The sequence below is a fragment of the Sarcophilus harrisii genome, chromosome 5 (assembly GCF_902635505.1).
Source record: "Sarcophilus harrisii chromosome 5, mSarHar1.11, whole genome shotgun sequence".
Classification (NCBI taxonomy): Eukaryota; Metazoa; Chordata; class Mammalia; order Dasyuromorphia; family Dasyuridae; genus Sarcophilus; species Sarcophilus harrisii.
Genome location: NC_045430.1, coordinates 11913773 through 11934929, shown reverse-complemented (window position 1 = coordinate 11934929; position 21157 = coordinate 11913773). Strand labels below are relative to the sequence as shown.

The following is a 21157-nucleotide window of genomic DNA, read 5'->3' as shown; positions in this document are numbered from 1 at the left end:
ATGTCCTAATGGCCTTCCCAGTGGCTAAGGGCTGGATCCCTGCCTGGCAGTCAGACCCATTCTTATGGACAGCATGCTGCTGAGAAATTGCAATTGCGTCATCCCCAGAGCTCTGAATCCTAGAATGTCAGCAGAGAACGTCAGAGCAGAGAGGGACCTTGCACTATAGACCCAGAACGCCAGAGCTGGAAGGGCCTTAGAAATGAGAAGCTCATAGAGCATCATATAGGAACCCATTGGAACTGAAGGGCAGTTTGGGGTTCCTGAATTAGAGCTTTTATTGTTGTTCAGTCATTTCCAACTCCTCCGACTCCATTTGGGATTTTCTTGGTTTGCCATTTCCTCTCTGAGTCATTTTTATAAATAAGGAAAATAAGGTAAACAGAGTGAAATAACTTGCCTAAGATCCCATAGCTAGTGGGTGTGGGGAGCTGGATTTGAACTCAGGAAGATGAGGCCCCCTGACTCTCAGTCTGGCACCTCGCTCGAGAACCTGTGTTTGAATCCCATCTCAGACATTTGCAGACTGTGTGACCGTGATTTAATTGCTCTAACCCTAGTTTGTGCCTCAGTTTCCCAACTATAAAAGAGGAGGTTTGGATTCCTGACCATGATTCTACTTTCCCATATGGGTTCCCTTGTTTTAGAGTGGTTGAGTGGCCTGGCATCCAGGGGAACTCGGTTCAACCTGGTTCTGACATGCCGCCCTTTGAACCCTCACCACCCTTTAAAGCCTGGCTCCAATGCTACTTTCTCCAGGAAATCTTCTTTGATTCCTTTGGTTAACATCAACTTCCCTCAACTTCTCCACTGTGCTTGTTATTATTATCTATTATAATTATTTGCCTTGAACTCTTTTCCCCCATGAGGACAAAGGCTGGTCTTGGCTAAGGTTACTCCAGTAAGAGTAACAAGCACACAGTAGGTGCTTGGTCAGTGCTCGTTGTCTCCATTGAGTATATCCAGGGACCTATAACTTTCGTCCTGTACCCTCGTGTTTGGCACAGTGCCTGGCACACAGTAGGTACTTCATAAATGACTGTGGATCCACTTAAAGTGGTCCTCCTTTAAGCAAGTTCTTACCTGATTTTCTAGGGGAGGCCAGGCTTCTTTGAGCGATCACTGATAACAGAAGCTCGGCCGCGTCAGCTACCCGGGTCCCCTTACAGCAGCATGGAAGCACGCCCAGTCTGGTTCAGGGAAGGCTTTTTGGCAAAGTTAAGGCACCAGTCTTCCCTGTGTAATAAAGGGAAATGTTTATATCGTATTTAATTAGCTCCTGGCTGTGGAATACTGAGGTGAATAGTGTCCAATACAGAGGGGATGGGGGGAGTTAGTGCTCATGGGAAAACAGAGCAAGAGAGTGAGCTCCCGAGGCTGGCAGGCTCCAGGCTGCAGGAGACACACTTGGATGGGAGCTCAGGGCTTGGCTACTGGCACCCCTCATCACTCTGGGCTCATTCTCCTTGGCCCTTCCTCATCCCTGCTCTGGACCCCTGGACTCAAGATTAGCCGGAGCTGGCCTGCAGTGCCTTTGAGCTGCCTTTGACTTTGGTGATGCTCTCAGACCAAGCAGGAAGAGGAAAAGGAGGGAAGAGTGAGGAGGCCAGAGGCAGGGGGGAACAAAGGGATCAAGGAAGACTGAGGGAGGGAGGGAGGGAGACAGAAAGACAGACCCAGATAAAATGACAGAAACAGATAAAGAGACAGAGACAGAGAAGGAGACAGATATAAATACACAGAGAGAGACACACACACAGGGAGGAGAGACAAAGACAGAGAGATAGAGAGAGAAAGAGACACAGAGAAGGAGAGACAGAGATAGAGATAGAGAAAGAGAGACAGAGACAGAAAACAGAGTCACAGAGAAAGAGACAAAGAGAGAGAGAAATAGACACAGAGAAGGAGAGAGGCAGATAGAGACAGAGACAGAAAAGGAGATAGAGTCACAGATAGAGACAGAGAAAGAGAGAGAGAAAGAGACACAGAGAAAGAGAGGGAGAAACAGAAAAACACAGAAAAAAAACACACATCATAGAGAGAAGCAGAGAGAATTCAGAAATGATCCAGAAATACCCAAAGATACAGAGAGATAGGGAGACAAAAAGAGACTGGGACAAGAGGCCCACAGAGAGGCAAGACACAGGGCATCTAGTCCAACTCTCCTCCTCCTCCCCGCCACACACACACACACACACACACACAGATTCTCTCCTGTAAATTGAGGCCCAGAGAAGGAGAAATGATTTGCTTGAAATCATATAGTTGGGATTAGAACTCGGATCTTGAGACTACACAAGCAGCATTGCTCAGACACCAAATACAGACCATCCAAGAGCTAGGAGCTACCTTGGAGATTATCTAGTCCTTCCTCTCATTTTGCAGAGGGGGAAAAGAGATCCAGAAAAGGGGCCGTGTAGCTCACTCAATATTTGAAGCTGGTGATTGCATCCCAATAATTACATGAACTTACAATTACATGAAATTACATGACATTTTCTCCTTTCCATTTCCTCCTCTGTCCCTCCATCACTCCTTGAAGTAGGCATTATTTCTCACCATCCCCATTTATCAGCATCCCCACCGCCATCAATCAGCATCATCGTCACTACTTATGGACACCATCATCCCCATTTTATAGATGAGAAAACCAAGACTCAAAGAAATGAAAATGACTTGTCTAAGATAAGACACAGCATGGAATGAAAGAGTCGGGCTTTAGAAGCAGGCCTTTCCTCCCCCAAGGCCAGAGTTGTCTTTATTCTATCCCAATGTCCTCCTCTCTGTCTCTTCCCTCAAGCTCAGTTCCCTCAAGCTACCTTGATATAAAACAGTTTCTATAGGAGAGCTGGAAAAGGCAGAAGACAAGACTTAAGAATCCAAGTCTCCCTCCTCTGGGAACACTCACTCCTCTTGTTGCTGAGCCTCTTCCTAAATCTGGGGTCTGACCAGGACTCTTGTCCTCCCAGGGCCGGGAGAGTGGAGGCAGGGAAGGGCTTGGAGGATTCCTGTGGTGGTGAGGGCCCCACAAAGAGCATGGCCATTGACTCTGGGCCTTTAGGGCTGGAGAAGACTGAGGGAAGGCTCTCTTGTGTCCAGCTTCTCTACATTTTACAAATGGGAGAAGCATGTAGCAAGTTAGCCCTGAAGGCCGACTGAACTCTCCCACATGCCCCAAAGCAGAGGAGTATCAGTGAAGAAAAATAGATAGAAATAGTTGGCACGATGGGCTTTTAAAATGTGTGCACCTAGGGATGGGCACAGAGGCATTAGTTCAGCTCAGTGCAAGGGGGAGTTCCACTGATTTCAAGTTCCACTGATTGTTCTGGTGTCAGAGGTTCTGGGTTCAAATCCTTTCTCCATGAAAGGATTTCTCTCTTCACTGTGGAGAACTTGTCTTGTGTGGAACTTCCTTATCTGTAAAATGAGCGCATGAGTTGAGTTAGCCTTCTTAAAGGTACTTTCTCATTTGAAATCTATGCTCCTCCTTACTACTATGGGCCGCTAGTCCTGGAGTCAGGAGGATGTGCATTCAAATCTGACCTCAGACACTCATTAGCTAGCTTTGTGACCCTGGACAAGTCACTTTACCCTGTTTGCCTCAGTTTCCTCATCTGTTAAATAAGGTACAGAGGGAAATGGTAAATCCCTCCAGTATCCCTGCCAAGAAAATCCGAGAGTCAAAATGATGGAAAAATACTACGCAAAGTAATTTGGTAGTAGTAGTAGTAGTAATAGTTGTAATAGTAGCAATAGCAGCAGCAGCAGCAGCAGTAGTAGTAGTAGTAGTAGTAGTAGTAGTAGTTGTAATAGTAGCAGTAGTAGTAGTAGTAGTAATAGTTGTAATAGTAGCAGTAGTAGTAGTAGGAGCAGTAATAGTAGTAGGAGTTGTAATAGTAGTAGTAGTAGTATTTTAGTACTGTGTGACATCAGGCAAATCGCTTGCCCTCTCTGACCTTCCTTTCCCACTTTTTAAAAATGAGGATGCAGGACTAGATGATTTCTAAAGCTCATCTGTCTTTCAGATCTTATGCTCCAAGAATCACAAAGCCTTTTTTTTCTGTCGGTATTTTTTAATTAGTTAATTGAAATGTTTTCATATAATCATTTATAATATATAATTCTTTTGAAAAACATTCACATGCTTTGACAATTTCTGCATCAGAGAATGGCTCCCCATCACATGTATTTATGTCAGCTCCCTGCATTTCTTGAATATCAATCTTTTATCTGCGTGATTTGATTCAAATTTTGCCCCAGTATTTTTCTGATGCTATCTGCTTTGATTCTGTTCTTAGAGGCTTTTAATTATGTCTAATTAAAACTGTCTTTCTTGTCTCTCAGAATCAACTTTATCACTTATTTTCCATCATTATGAAAAGTGTATGTTTTTGTTCTCTTTAATTTTTATTATATAACTTTTTATCTTTAGGCCGTATAGACACGTGGAGCTCATTTTAGTAAATGATATAAGATGCTTGTCTAAATCTAATTTCCGCCCAACTGCTTCCCAGTTTCAGTGGTTCTAATCTTAGGGATGTGGGCTACGTGAGTATTTAGACTGAGGAGGGGGTGGGACCGGGGGACTCCCACATCCTGGGTGGGGAGGGGAGAGGGAGAACTGTCATGTCCAAGGGTCCATTCCATCTGTGTCTTCCTTGACGTTGCGCCCTCTGCCCTGCACTTGGTTCGAGTGTGTCAGCATGTTGGTGATTCTCCTCAACTGTGTCACCCTGGGCATGTACCAGCCATGTGAGGACATGGATTGTCTGTCTGACCGCTGCAAGATCCTGCAGGTAAGGTTGGTCTCCCGGGCCCACTTGATCCCTGGGTGCTGGTCCACATAACCAGGATGTAGCATGAATGTCCCACCTGCACAGGGAAACTAGGCCTTATGGGAGGGGTCGTTGGGGAGAGATAAGTCCACTTCCTCATCACCCACTTATATTTAAAGAGCTCCACTAGGTGGCTTAATGACCTAGAGTGAGCAATACCTGAGTTCAAATCCAGCCTCAGACATGTACTAGCTGTGTGATCTTGTGTAAGTCACTTCACACTATTTGCCTCAGTTTCTCCTCTGTAAATGAGCTGGAGAAGCTCTTCGGTATCTTTCCCAAGAGAACCCCACACTGGGTCCCCAACGAATTGTTGGACATAGCTGTACAACAGACCTCTGCTATGTGGGACATCAATAAAGGAATTAGGAAAATCCATCCCTTCTCTAGCTGTATACAAACTAATTCAAGAGTTAATAAGCACCTACTATGTGCACAGACTAAGAGCTAGATCATACAATAGATACTGGGATCTTAGATTTGGAGCTGCAAGAAACTTCTCACTTTACAGTTGGAGAAACTGAGGCTCCAAATCAAACAAGCAGGATCATAGAATTAGAGATTTTGGTCTGCAGGGGACTTCAGAGGCCGCCCAATCTACCTTCCTCCTCCCCAAGCACTTTTGGGTCCTGGAGTTATTACTGGGGGTACACAGAGATAAGAGGTCCCTGCCCTCTTAGAGGAGAGAGAACGGCAGGCTGCAGGACCCTGTGAGGCAGGCCCTTTGTGCCGGTCTAATGACTAGTGCTGGAGCCCCAGAATGGGTAGGAAATGGGGGCAGGGAAGGAATGTTTCAGTAAGAGGCAGAAGCGTGGATGGTCAGACTGAGCACAGCCCATGGGGAGGGAAGCCCAGGACCTGGACCCTACACAGGCAAGAGGAGGGCGGGTACGGTCGCCCTGGCTCCCACTCCTAGGGGCCTCCCAGTCCCCCCCATTCTCCATCTCTCAATCTGAGACTGCCCTGACCTTTGCTCATACCTCTGCCCTTCTTGTCTCCTCCCTCCCCCCTTCACCCCCTGCAGGTTTTTGATGACTTCATCTTCATCTTCTTTGCCATGGAGATGGTGCTGAAGATGGTGGCCCTGGGGATTTTCGGCAGGAAGTGTTACCTGGGGGACACCTGGAACCGACTGGATTTCTTCATTGTGATGGCCGGGTAGGTCTCAAGCCTTGTGGTCTCTGCCTGGACAGCGATGGTGGCTGGGGCTGGAAGGGGGAGGAAGGCTGGCCAGGGGCCTTGTGGGTAATTGATCCTCACCCTTTCTCGGCAACCATGAAACGATCAGAGACCGATGAGGACATCTGGTCCTTCACCCGTGGCAGTGTGGAGAGGGGAATAGAGCCTACAAGCGTTAGTTGGTTCCAAAAAAGTACAACTTTAGGTGTAACAATATTATTAGGGTAGTCGGTGCCCTAAAATGAGGGATGTGATGGAGGGACTCGGTCACAAAGTTTCAACCATTTATTGTGTAGATTGTATCACAAGGACTTTTATCAATCCCGTTCCAAGGCTGAGCTGGTCCAATCCAGCCCAGATACGTGATAGGGAGATGACATCTTTGTGAAAAAGAGATCGGGCAGCTGGATGGTGCAATGAATAAACAATGGCCCTGTGGGCAGGAGTATCTGAGTCCAGTTTGTCCTTAGGCACTAGCTATGTGACTGCGGGCAAGTGATTTAATCCTGATTGCTGGGAATCAGAGAGATAGAGACAGAGAGTAGGGAGGGGAGAGGAGAGTCCTAATGGACCACATGTTCAGTATGAACTTGTTTATTGATCATAAAGTCTGGTGAATGAATTTGATCTTAGAACAAATGAGAAGACTCGGGAGTCCAAAACGATGGAGCTGAGAATTCTGTTCTTGTCTTTCCTTATCATCCCTCATCTTGAGGATTTGGGTCCATTCCCAATAATACATTTGAGGAAGAACACAGACTGGAGAGAATATAGAAGCAGAAGAAAGGAAACTCAAGTATTCTGTTTGAATACGTCAACCTGTAGAGAAGCTACTGCTTACCATGGATCTGAGATGTCTTCAAGCCCTTGATGGGTGGTCACATGGGGGAGACGTTAGCCTGGTTCTTCTTGGACCTGGAAGGCAGAATCATGTATTGGGCAAAGCTTCCTAACTCTCAGAGCTACCCCAGAGTCAATCCCTGTCTGCTGAGTGGTGAGCTCTCCCTCATTGGAGATCTTCCAATATTTGTTATAGATTTTGTAGAGGAGATCCCAGTTCTGAGCTGGAGAAGACCTCGGCAGTCTTCTAGTACTTTTACAGATGAGGAAACTGAGACCCAGGGAAGAGAAGTGACTTGTGTAAGGTCACACAAGTAGTTGTAAGTGGGAGAGGGATATCTGAGTCCCTTCCCACTCTGAGATTCTGTTAGTGAGATCCAGAAGGTTTCCATTTTGGTCTTGTCAGAATATATGTGAGTTTTGATTATTTTTGATTTGTCCTAATTGAGAATCTACTTACATTAGTTCAAAAGGGTTCGGAATCAGGAGACCCAAGTTAAACGACTACCTACATGACCTTGGGCTGATCACTTAACCTCTGTTTATTCCTATGAAAAATGGGAATCACCCTCTTTGTGTGCTCTTTTCTAAAGGAAGCGCACACACTCTAAATCTTAAAGGGTTATAGAATTGTGACTCCTTCTCATCTGGTACCAGCCAGAGCTCTCTCTTCCCCTGCCTCCCGCCGACCCACAGAATGTCAGTCACAGTTGGAAGGGACCCCTCCGAGATAATTCAGTTCCAAACTAGGACGGTTGTTTCACTGAGGTCCAGAGTGCTTCAAAGTCACACAGTTAAGCGAAGCAGCTGGCTCCAAGGCACGTGATCTTTTGGACAGTAGGTCCACGCCGGTCAAAAGCTCCGTTGTAGCATGAGGTTATTGATCCGGCTTCTCAGGGGCATGAGGTATCCCATGTGAGCAAAACTTCATAATAACCAAGGCATTGAATGAAGAAACATTTAGAATTTTACTCATGATTTATAGAAATCTTTAAAAAATATTTACTCACTTCCCTGCCTTAGTAGACAGATTATACAGAATATAGACTTTAACCTTTCCTTGGTGATTCAGAATCCTTGTTCTGAATGTCAGGAGAACTTAATACAGTGACTCTTCCCAGGCTGTTGGAGCTGCTGACTAGCACAGCTGTATCTGAGTTATTGACCAGCACAACTGGGTAAGGTCTTTGTACATCCATTTGTGGCTAAACTGAATGGCTCCTCCCTGCTGGGTTTTTATTATTGTTGAGGTTTCTTCTGCCTCCTCCTTAGCCATCAGCTGTCAGCGCTCGCTGCTTCGGATAGGATTCTGGCAAGCAAGCAGCTTCTCTCGGCGCCTTTAATCTACAGTGTATTGTAAGTTAGGGGACTGAAGGTTGCTAGAGGAACCAGAGAATGAAATGGGCTGCATTTTCTATATAAGAGACTCTGCCCCTCTCCTATGGAGAAAAGCACATGGGCTTTGTTCGAGCTGTTTTCCTGATCTTTCTTTTTTAGCTAAAAAAACCTCCAAACATTGAGATGGGACTTGGAAAATAATGTAGGATGGTTCTGTCATTTTACATATGGGGAAGCTGGAGCAAAGAGAGTTAGTCAGTCAGCAAGTGAGCGGTTGTTGGGTGGTTATTTTGTGCCGAGCATTAGGGGTACAAAGAAAGGCTAAACATGGTTTCTGCCCTCCAGAAGCTCCTAGGTTAGTGGGGAAACAACACGTGTATAATCAGGGATGCAGAAGAAAGAGAGTAGATGGAAGGTAACCTCAGGAGGGAAGGTGGGAGTGGAGCTGGGGCTTGGAGGAAGAAGTGGGGAGACTAAGAAGTGAGGATGAGGAAGAAGAGTCTTTCAGATTCAGGAGCTAATACGGGCAGAGGCAGAGATGGTGGATGGAGGGCCATGAGGGAGGAGCAGCTTAGCTAGGAGCGAAGGGGCAAAGAGCTGGAATGGTGGGGCTCCGAAGCCTAGGGCTATCCCTGAGGGAACAGGGAGCCATTGGAATTTAGGGAGGGCATTGACTTCAATTTAGGAAAATAGCTAGGTACTAAGTTAAGGAAAGATCCCCCCTCTTCCCATTAGAAGATTCTTATTGCAAGAGTGAAGGTGATTGGGCCCTGGTTAGACTTTGGGTCTATAGGTACTAAGTAGGATCAGGATTTGAACCCACATCCTGTGACAAGGAACTAGTGCTCCCTTCCCCCATTACATATTGCACTGATTGCGCTCTCTCTCTCTCTCTCTCTCTCTCTCTCTCTCTCTCTCTAATGAACAGAAGAATCTTGCTCCCATGCCTTTTTTTTTTCTTTTTGGTAAGGCAATTGGGATTAGGTGACGTGTCAAGAGTTACACAGCTAGTAACTGTTAAATAATCTGAGGTGGGCTTTGAACTCAGGTCCCTTTCACTCAAAGGTCCAGTTCTATCTGTCCATCTATCTTCCATCTGTCTGTCTTTCTGTTTATGTTGTCTGTCTTTCTCTTTCATCTACCTGTCTGTCTGTCTATCATTCTATCCATCCATCTATCTATCTATCCATCTGTCTGTCTGTCTCTTCAATCTATTTACCTACTTACCTATCTGTCTGTCTGTCCATCTATCTATCATTCTGTCTGTCTGTCTATCTATCTATCTCCCAGTTCCTTGAGGGGCAGGCTTTGTTTTATCTTTGGATGTCCAGCATCCAGCACAAGTGCTAGCACATAGTAGGTGCTTATTCCATTTGTTGGGAGGCTCCAAGACTGGCTCGGCTGAGACTGGACAGGTCCCCACTTGTTCTTGCATGTACCCTTGGAAGATCCCGAGTGTGCCCTGTGCTGGGCTAGTTGGCAGAAGCTGGCCTCCCAGGCAGATGATTTATTTATAAGGATCACTCATCAATGATTTTGCCTTCATCTGAAAGCCTTCCTTGAATGCCTGCTGGGTGCCTGGCACTGGCTCACCAGGCCTTCGAAGAAAAGAAAAGCATCTCACTTCATCATTAGTCATAAACATAGAATGTCAGAGCGGGAAGGGACTTTAGTGTCACCTGCTTCCACTCCTTCCTTTTACAGAGAGGAAAGTAAGATCTCAGAGAGGCAAGGGACTGCTGTAGGTCACAGAACCCATTTGCTTGATATAGAAGCAGAAGACTAGGGGCTAGCCCTTTTCTTGTTTTTGGTGGGGAAACTGAGGCCTCAAAGGGCAATTCATGATGGCATGGCTTGGTTCCCAAGAAATGAGTTGGCAGAAGTCTGACTACTGGATAGATGTGTATGTGTATTACTGTTTTTTTGTTTTTGTTTTTATTTTTGTTTGTTTGTTTACAAATAGTCTGAATTTCGTTTTTTGGTTTTAAATTCAAGGAAGTAGAAAGAGTAGCACCCGAGGACCTGGGGACACTCCCTGAGCCAGCCCACTTTCTTATTTTTAGAATCAGGGATGGCGGTTGGATCATGTGGACCAACCAAGGTCCCTTCCAATACCAAGAGCACACAACAAGTTACAGATTTCCAGAGTGACACCCTGTGGTTACGGGGTCCTTGGAAATTCTGTCCCTTCAAGATACGCTCCAGTGATAAGTCCCATCTCAAGAGTCATTTCCTCCAGGAAGCCTTCCCACATTAACATTATCTAGGGTCTATTATATTTCATTTATTTTGTTAACATTTTTGAATTCCCTTTTAACCTATTCAACTACCGCAGTGGAGGGAACATGACACATGCAGTCTAGCTCATTGTCCTCCTTCCCTCTGTTAGAAACTCAGCGTTGAGCATCCGTCCGTGCAGTTACTTCAGCTTGCTGAGTGGGTGCTCATGGTCAGAGCTGATGCCCCCCTGCCCGGCCCATGTGGGCAGATGAGTTCTGCTGAGTATCTGTTGGATGCCCTTCTTGGCGGTCTCCCTGCCTCTGCCTGAGCTGGCCCTCTGCTTCCTGGGAGCTGGAGAGGGCAATGAGGAGAGCTGATGCTCATGGAGGACTCGACGCTCTTTACTCATCATCTCATTTCTCACAAGATGGGAGAAGGCAGGCTACTTTACAGATGGGGAAACTGAGGCTTAGGGAAGGGAGGCTTGCCAAGGGAGGGAGGTCATTTGACTCATAGGATTATAGGCTCATGATCTCAGAGGTCCTCTCTGAGGAAGTGCCTTGCCCAAGGTCACAAGCTAGTGTCAGAGGATTCCAGGTGATGTGAGCCACAGTTCCTGTACTTTCCACCCTCTGCTGCTGGTCTCTCCCTCTGACACCTCCAAGTCCTAGGTGCCTGGAGCCTTTACCCATGGGAGGGCAGGCCCACTGCCTCAGCAGGCTCCATGTTGGCTGTACCACCTGGCCCAGGAGGTATTCTGGGGCCAATGAGTTAGTCAAATGTGACAGCTGGAGCATCCATGAAGAAAATTGGTGTGAGGAAAAGCTGGAGCAGTAGTGAGAGTCTGATCGCTGGCAAGAGGCGCCAAGGTTACCCAGCTGGCAAGGAGGAGAGGCTCAGGGCTGGTGCTCTTTGTGCCCACCTCAGGGGGTTCGGAGAATTGGGTGGAGAGGCCCATGTGAGATGTTTTAGGAATAGGAGTAGTTGTTCTCATTGTGTTCTTCTGCTAGAGCTTTGCCAAGGGAGGGTGGTGGGAACAGCCCCAGAGCCGTGCAGGTCCCCTCTGGAGCACAGGAGAAGAGCCCAAGGGGAAGCTTCGGAGAGAAAGGGGAACATCGAGGCAGGGTGTGGGAATCTCCATCTTTCTCTTCTCCATCATCTCGCAGGGTATCTGACAAAGAAATAGTCATTGGCCAAGAACCTCATCTTGTCCCCTGTTCTTCCAAACAGGGGATCTCTCTGTCCTTCCCAGCTGCCACTTTCTGCTCTTCACCCCAATCTTCTTGGAGACTCTCTGGGCCTTGCTCTTTCCGTTCAAAAGCACTGCCTTTCTTTATCCCAGCTCCCCCTTTCCTACTCCCCCTTTCTGCTTTCCTTTAATCTCCCCTCCCCCTCACACCTGGCATGCCACAGAGGCCTCCAGGATTCTGTTGATTCAGTGGTCAATGTGCTGTTTCCTGGGCAACAGGAACTGATGATTCCCAGAATGCTTTTTTCCTTTCCCGTCGGCCATGTCCCACCCCCAAGCACCCCCATCCCAATCCATAGACTCCCTGAAAATTAGAGTTTAGACCACTGAGTCCATCCAGTATAGTCCCATTCAAGAATATTAGCTACAACATCCCTGACTGCTTCCACTTGAATACGTTGGGGGGAGGGGGCTCACCATATGACAAATATCCTATTCTTCCTTCAAATTTTGCACTTGGTTGTCCCTGAAATGTATTCCCCTCTATATCTGTTTTCTTAGAATTCCTGTTTTTTTTTTGTTTTTTGTTTTTTTTTAAAGGCTTAGCTCAGATACTATCTCCTTCAGGATGACTTTCCTAATTCTCCCCAAGATATAAGTGCCTCCTCCATAAATTTCCTTGCATTTACTTTGTGTAAATTCTAACACACTTTGTGTGTTTATGTATATGTATACACACATAATATATATGTTTACACACACATTTATCATCCTCTCTCTATCTATCCACTAACGTATCCATGTATCTAGCCATCTATCTTTCTATCTCTTCCTTTCTATCTATTTATTTATCTATTGATCATCTATCTGTCTGTCTATTCATCAATCTATCCATCCTCTCATTTATCCATCTATCTACATCCATATTTCTCTCTCTCTCTATCCATCAATTCATTTATCTAGCTGTACATCAATTCAAGGATTCATCCACCAACTCATATATTCATTTGTCTATCCATCTGTCTATATTTATCCATCTACCCATCTATCCATCCATGTACCATCCATGTATCCATCTACCCATCTATCTATATACATCCATGTTTCTCTATCTGTCTATCCATCCATATATCCATTTGTATACCCATTCATGGATCCACCCACCAATCCATGTATTCATTTATCTATCCATCTATCCTTCTATCCATTTCTCTCTTCCTCTCCCTCCCTTTCTCCCCCCTCTCGTTTGTCTGACTCTGCATATTGAGGAGTAGCCTACCTTGTCTATTCCTGCCTTTAACACCTCTGAGAAGGTCACTCATTTTGCTCATGTATTACTTGAAGATAACAGTCCTTGCACTCCCTATCTCACAGAGTTGTGGGGAAGCTACTTTATAGAAAGCAGCAGCAATACCTGGGGTCCTAACTGGCTCCCCTCCCCAGCCTCTTAGCATCATGGACTGAAAGCTAAGAGGGACCTCCAGAGCAGTACAGCCCAGGCCTCTCATTTTATAGAAAAGGAAATGAGGCTCTGAGAGGAGAATGCCCTCTAGATAGGAATGGCAAAGCTGTGATTTGAGCCCAGGTCCCTTGTCTCCAATCCTCTGCTCACTGATACCTCTTCCTCCTGGCAGCTTTCTGCCTGTCCTGAGTTGCTCATCAAGCACTTTCCTGGTGTAACAGACACTTCATAGAAGCTCTGCTCAGGAGCCAAAGGGGTGGGAGGCAGAAGACCCTAGGGACTGTTATTTTTGGTTCCTGTCTTTTCTTGATTTCCTCGATTGCTCCAGCACCACCGAGGGTGGACAGCGCCCTGATCTCCTTTTCAGCAGATGGTTCATTGGCAAAGAGCACTAGCTGGAGATTCAGGCTAAAGTTCCTTAGAATCAGTGCAGCAGCAGACTTTTCTGAGTGCTTGCTGCACCAGACACTGTGCCCATAGCTGGAGAAGCGAACACAAACCCAAAGGGTCCCTGTTCTCTTATATCTCTCAGGGGATGTGACAGGTGTGCACGCACTGAAATATATACTAAATAAATAGAAATAATTCAAAGTGCTTTGAGAAGCAGGGGCTGACAGAGTTTTTTTGGGGGGGAGCAGATGAGGTTTTATGCAAAAAGCAGCAAGTGATATGAGCCTGGTGGAGGGGAGGAGGGAGAGCATTGCAGGCAAGGAGCACAACTAATACAAAAGTACAGAGAGGGGAGAAAGGAACAGAGGGAAGTCTATTGTGGATGGACGATAGATTATTTCAAGGAGAGTAAAGTATAATGAGGTTAGAAAAAGAGTTGGAACTGGCTTTAAAGACCAAATACCTAAGTTTATTATATTTGAGTATTAGGGAGCCACTGGAGTTTGTTGAGTAGGGGAATGACATATCAGACTTTCAAGTAAGGAAAATTATTTTGGTGTTTGCCAGCTGAATGACCCTAGACAAGTCACAATCTTGACAGGTGGCAATGGTGCAGTTTTGTGGGTGCTGAATTTGGAGTTAGTGCACTTGGTTTGGATCCTGGCTTTGTCAAAGAGAATTTGGTCAAATCCCTTTCTAAGGATCAGAGTTTTATCATATGCAAAATAAGGGATTGGAATTCATGGCCTCTGAGGTCAGCTCCAGCTCTAGATAATGAAGAAGAAGATGAAGATGAAGGAGAAGGGAAAGAAGAAGAAGGTGGGAGCAAAGCAGGAGAAGAAGGAGGAAGAAGAGGAAAAAAAGGAGGAAAAGAAAGAAAAGGAGAAGAGAAGAAAAAAATGAAGATAAAAGAGGAAGAGAAAAAGGAAGAGGAAAAAAGAGGAGTTAAAAGAAGGAAGAGGAAGAGGAGGAAGAGAAAGAAAAAAAGATGAAAAAAGAAGAGCAGAAGGAAGAGGAGGAAGATGCATTTTGTAATGGTTTAAGGTTTACAAAGTTCTTTATTCAGTGTTATCCTTTGTAATCCTTCCAACAATTCTGTAAAGTTGATACTATCATTTATCCCCACTTTACCGTTAAGGAAATTGAGGCAAATATTCATACAGCTAGTGTCTGTATTTGAACACAGGTCTCCCTAACTCCAGACTCAGTTCCCTATCTTCTATGCCAGTCATAATCCTAAATCTGTGATCCTATGATAGTCTCATTCCCTCTTTGAACCTTGAATCGGATTCAAATTGGGGCTGGTATCCCCTCTACCATCATCTTTATAGGAAACTTGTGAGGATTCAGTGACATCCAGAAGTGTTTGGCAACCAGGAATTTATTCAGTAATTTTCAGCCCAACTCTCCCTGACCCCACTTGGGGTTTTCTTGGCAAAGATACTGGAGTGCTTTGCCATTTCCTTCTCCAACTCATCGTACAGATGAGAAAATTGAAGTACGCAGAGTGAAGTGACTTGCCCAGAGTCATAGCTAGTGAGGAAGGATTTGCACTTGGGAAGACCAGTCTTTCTGACTCCAGACTCAACATTCTAAATGTATTACTTCGATGCTATGTAAGATGTGTGGTCTCATCAATGTGAGCCTGTCCCTTCACTGATGAAAATTGCAGCCCTTCCTAGCCTTTGTGCATCAGCTTCCCCTTCACAACTGATTGGGCTGCAGAAAGTCTTGCTCTGCTGGTCCAAACTGGGAAGACGAGACTCTGGGAAGTCTTGTCCTGACACCAGATGCCCAGTCTGTCGCTAGGCCGATTCTGAAGTCTTCCTGGCTTAGTGGGAACCTGCCCAGGCTTGAGATTAACTGGCACAGTCCCTGAGAGTCCAAGTCACCTCCAAGCTATGCTGCGTCAATAAACGTCAGCTATTATTAATCCTGAGATTTATCCTAAATTGGAAATATATTTTCCTAAAGTGACTGGCTGCAGGCCATTTTCCCTTCCCCCATGTCCTAAAAAAGCTTCTTTTAAAAGCTTCCATAAATCAATATGGATCTAACATTAATGGAATCCCCTCCCCCCAGGACTGGACTTAATACTTCCTAGATAGAACAGTTAAATGGCTGAATGGAAACAATATGGGCCCAAATCCTGGCTCTGCCACTTCCTAGATGTGTGACGTTGGACAAGTGACTTCATTTCTCTGAAAAACAGACTGTGATCCCAGAATCACCTGCCCTGAAGGGCTGATGGGAGGATTAAACAGGACAAGGATGAGGAATCTCACTGCAAACTGTAAAGTGCTGTCCCTAGGAGAGCAACCATTGCAGTCCTTGGGGGGGATTTGCCCATGGTTCCAGTGCATTTGTAATTCTACTTTTGTGCCCAATTTTGGCGGTGGCCATGCCTTGAATGGTGTGATAACAAGAGCATTGTTTCAGGTCTCTGGAGCAGCATCAGGGCAGGTGGGTTCCGGCGTCCTTCCCCCTTCCTGTTCTACTTTATGGGACTAGTTTGCATATCTGTATGTCTCTTGAGTAATGGCTCCATGAGAGTGGGAATCAAAGATTGCTCAAAGGTCAGTGAACAATTATTTATTTAGCATTCCTTATGTGTCAAGCAGGATGCTAGGTCTAGAAATGAATGTCCCCACTCTTCCAAAGCTTCCAACTACATTTAGTAAAACACAATTAAACACCAAGCAGTTAATCACATCATAGCTTGGGAGAGAAGACACTAATAGTTGGAGGAATCAGGGAAGGCTACTTCAAATAATGTTTTTAAATGAATATCATTAAATAGGATAAAAAAGAAACCAACTGTATTAAAATACCATTATCCGAGTATTTATTTATTTTTTATTTTTAATAACTTTTTATTGACAGAACCCATGCCAGGGTAATTTTTTTACAACATTATTCCTTGCACTCACTTCTGTTCCGATTTTTCCCTCCCACCCTCCACCCCTTCCCCTAGATGGCAAGCCGTCCTATATATGTTGAATATGTTGTAGTATATCCTAGATACAATGTATGTGTGCAGAACCAAACAGTTTTCTTGTTGCACAGGGAGAATTGGTTTCAGAAGGTAAAAATAACCTGGGAAGAAAAACAAAAATGCAAACAGTTTACATTCATTTCCCAGTGTTTTTTCTTTGGGTATAGCTGCTTCTGTCCATCATTGATCAATTAATCACATTATAGCTTGGGAGAGAAGACACTAATAGTTGGAGGAATCAGGGAAGGCTACTTCAAATATCCAAGTATTTAAAAAAAACAAGTTCATGGATCCCGGGTCTATGAACCCCAGGATTCTTAAATCTCTAAGTAGAGAGAGAAGAGGGTCTAAGACAGAGCCTTCAGGAACACCCACAGTTAGGGATGATGAGCCAGAAAAGGAGACTGAGAAAGAACAATCAGTCAGTGAGGAGACAGCTAAGATCACACAAAACCAGAGAAGAGAGGGCAGCAAGAAGGAGAGGGCCAATGGTCTTGCCTGCAGCGGAGGGGATAAGGAATGGTGAAGACTAGCTCTTTTGATGGTTTGTGATGTCACCGGTGACTTTGGTGAAGGTCATTTCGATTGAGTGATGAAGTTAGAAGTATCCCTTGCAAAGGATTGTAAAGAGTTGAGGGGTGAAAAGAAGAAATGAAAGCAGCTTGTGAAGACAATTTTTTCCAAGACTGAGAAAGGGGAGGGAGATATGGAGATGGTTACTGAAGGGATGGTGGAGTCTAAGGGAAAGGTTTTTAATGGTGGAAGAGACAGACATATTTGAAAGCACGGGAAAGAAATGGTAGATAATGATGACTTGATGGTGGGAGGGGGTGGGGAGATGATTGATGATCCATCTGTTGGAAAAGGTGGCTGGGGGTGGAATCAAGGGCAATGTGGATTGATCCAGGCAAGGAGAAGGGCTTCCCCCTGTCAAAGACTGGGAAATTGATGAAAGAGAAAATTTAAAGAAATGTAAAGTTTAAAGTGAAGAAAATAGGAGAAGATGGGATTCCTGTTCAATGGTCTCCATTTTTTCTGTAAAGCAGGAGGTGAGTTCTTAGTGGAAGAAGTGTGGGAAATTTGAGGAGGGAAAAGAAGGTTTGGAATAGCTTCTGTAGGGAATGAGCTAGAGAATAAGTTAGGAATGAAACGACTGCCTTGCTGCAGTGAGGACCCACTTGAAGGTAGAGAGCATAAATTTGTCATGCTCAGTCAACATGGCTGTGAGTAGGAGCTGAGGAAGCAGATGCTGGGAGGACTCCAGATCCAAGGCTTGGCAGCATGAGTGGTGAGAGGATAAGGGGACAAGGAAGGGAGGAAGATAGCATGGAGATGAAGGCTTACTCTACGTTCTAGATTGAAAGGGAGGAAAGTGAAGGCAGAGGAAGGACAATGGCCTGAGAAAGTACTGCGGGATGGGAGACCCAAAGGTTAGGAGGGGTGAAACACAGAGAAAGATGGAGTGATGGGAAGTTATGGCCAAACAGAAGCTATCAGAGCTTCTAATTAAGAAAGTGAAACACTTGTGGATAATAAGATTTTGTGTGTGTGTGTGTGTGTGTGTGTGTGTTGTGTTTTATGTGTTATGGGGGGTGGGAGACAGAGTCAGAGAGAGAGAGAGACAGAGAGAGACAGAGAGACAGAGAGAGAGACAGAGAGAAAAGACACAGAGAGACAGAGAGAGAGACAGAGACAGACAAAAGTGCAGTGAAGGATGAGGTCTAGGATTTAGGAGGATGAGACTTTGGAAGGGTAGGGAATTTCCCAGTATAAAATACAGGAGTTGAGGTGAAGAAAATGGCGAGCCAGATGTCTAATTCTTGAGAAAGGAGAGTGAATCACCTAAAGGCTGCCCTATAAAAATCATTATGATGAAGATTAGGTGGGAAATTTCTATGGATACCAATCAAAGGTGGATGTGACTTGTGGATTGTTTGAGCTCAGGAGTTCTGAGCAGTAGGAGGGTGAAAGTCTATCAGAGAACTATACCAAGTCTAACATTAATAGCCCTGTTCTTCTCTCTCTATTCAGGGGAATCTATGAACTTTTAAAATGCTTTGATAACAGTATTTCAATATAATTTCAATATAATTTCTCTTTAATCCTATTATTACTGTTATTATTATTATATGCTTTTAAAAACATTGTTCAGAGCAGCCTTCCCTTATTCCCCCAAATGCTAGTACCCTCTCTCCCAAGCTGCCTTGTAATTAACTGTTTGATGTTTAATTGTATTTATACCATATAAAGATATAGCTATAGCTATAAAAGTTTTGATTGAGTGCTAATCAGGAGTGGACAGGGTTGAACATTCACAAATTATTTTGAATAGGTATAGAGAAATCTCTACCTCTCCACCTTGCCATTAACTTGGTGTTAAACTTGGACTGGGGGAGGAATCATAGAACAGGGTTAGAAATGAAAACTCATAGAACCCTCAATAGCAGAGATGGGAGGGAGTTCTGAGAAGAAAATGTTAAAGCTGGTCAGGGCCTTAGAACAGGGAATGTCAGAATTGAAAGGGGTCTTGGAACAGGGAATATCAAAAATAGGAGGAGCCTTAGAACAAGGAATGTCAAAGTTGGGAGGAGCCTTAGAACAAGGAAGGTCAGAGATGGGAAGGAACTTAGAACAGGGGATATCAGACCTGAACATCTTCCCAGAGGATCAGCATACTTGTGGGGCACACAGAAACCACCCCATAACTTAAAAATTTGGATGAGACTCTTACAGGATAACTGGTCTTTATTGCATCTTGAAACATTATTGATGCTCTGAAAAATCCATGCTACTTAAAGGCAATAGTGTAGCCGCCAATCTTTTATCCACTAGCAAAAGTCACCTCCCCCTCTTTTTCTTTTTTTTTCCTGAGGTACTTGGGGTTAAATGACTTGCCCAGGGTCACACAGCCAGGAAGTGCTAAGTGTCTGAGCCAGATTTGAACCCAGGTCCTCCTGCCTTCAGGAATGGGGCTCTATCCACTGCACCACCGAGCTGCCCATCCTCTTCTTTTCAATGCCTCTAAATAATAGGTATCATTTCTGATGATTGCTAGGAAGGTGGCGTGGTAACTTGGGATACAGTTCATCTACTCTCTACTTCTTCATTCATTTTCCCGGCTCTGTATGGGAATGGAAGTGGGCATCAGGCATGTTCTTCTCAGCCCCAGAAGGCAGAACCAAGACCAGAGTATGTCAAGGGCATTCTGGATTGCCTGTTGGGGGACATAGGTTTTCATCAGTAACAAAAAGAGCTGTTCCACGGTGGAATAGGCTGCTTCAAAAGGGATTGCACTCTCCGTCCCTAGGGGTGTGCATGTGAAGATTGGGCAGCTGTGTCTTGGGTATGAAAAGGAGCCACATTCATTCAGGAAGGGGCTGGGACTCTGAGGCTCGGAGGCAGGAAGCCCCGGACCATCCATGATCCATGGCATTTGATCTGTGTCTCAGTTTCATCATATACAAAATGGGGATAATTCCTCACAGAATTGTTGTGATGATCACATGAGTTAACATGTTAAGGTTTGAAAACCTTAAGGCACTATATAATGCTAGCTATTATTAGCTATTATTATTCCTTTCCAAGTCTTGGATTCGATGAAAACATAAGATTCTCAGAAAGTTGATCTTATTAGTTTCTGTAGTTTCTAAGTGTCACTATGTATGTGTATATAGCTACAGATATGTAGATTTCTACATTTATATCTACCTATCCATCTATCTATCTATCTATCTGTCCACTCACTCATCTATCTATTCATCTGTCTATCCATTCCACTATTTGTCTACTATCTATCTATTCCATCACCCAACTATCCATTCATCTATCTATCTATCTATCTATCTATCTAATCTATTCCATTGCTCAACTATCCATTCATCTATCCATCCATCCATCTATCTATCTATCTATCCACTCACTCATTTATCTATTCATTAGTCTATCTATCCATTCCACTATTTGTCTACTATCTATCTATCTATTCCATCACCCAACTATCCATTCATCTATCCATCTATCTGTCTATCTATCTATCTAATCTATTCCATCGCTCAACTATCCATTCATCTATCCTCCATCTATCTATCCATTCATCTATCTATCTATCTATCCATCATCTATCTATCTATCTATCTATCTATCTAATCTATTCCATCGCTCAGCTATCCATTCATCTATCCTCCATCTATCTATCCATCCATCTATCTCTCTATCTATCCATCATCTATCTATCTATCTATCTATCTATCTAATCTATTCCATCGCTCAACTATCCATTCATCTATCCTCCATCTATCTATCCATCTATCTATCTATCTATCCATCATCTATCTATCTATCTATCTATCTATCTAATCTATTCCATCGCTCAACTATCCATTCATCTATCCTCCATCTATCTATCCATCTATCTATCTATCTATCTATCCATCATCTATCTATCTATCTATCTATCTATCTTTTTAGTCTGGGTTTTCCCATCTTGACAGAACTATAAATGGGACCAATTCCATCACTGACTGGACAGAATTGATCTGCTCTGTTTCTGATTTGAGGTGCTCAGTTCCTCTGTAAGCAGCCTACTCCCATGTCTCTCCAAGTCAGGAAAGCTCACTCTCTCGGTGCTAGACTTAGTATAGCCAAATGATGGGCTTTGGCCCTCTTGTAGCTCAGAACTCCGGAGCTCGAGCCATCCAACGGCCGCACTT

The 21157-nt window shown here is 44.5% G+C and overlaps 1 protein-coding gene across 1 annotated transcript in view; it reads left to right on the top strand.

The window, feature by feature from the left end:
* Window positions 1-4652: 4652 nt before the first annotated feature.
* CACNA1I (calcium voltage-gated channel subunit alpha1 I) overlaps window positions 4653-21157 on the top strand; it is a 145318-nt gene continuing 128813 nt past the window's right edge. Inside the window, exons 1-2 of the mRNA XM_031940123.1 lie at window positions 4653-4796; window positions 5860-5993. Of these exons, the coding sequence (XP_031795983.1) occupies window positions 4704-4796; window positions 5860-5993 (227 nt within the window). The 5' untranslated portion in view covers window positions 4653-4703. The remainder of the gene's footprint in view (window positions 4797-5859; window positions 5994-21157) is intronic.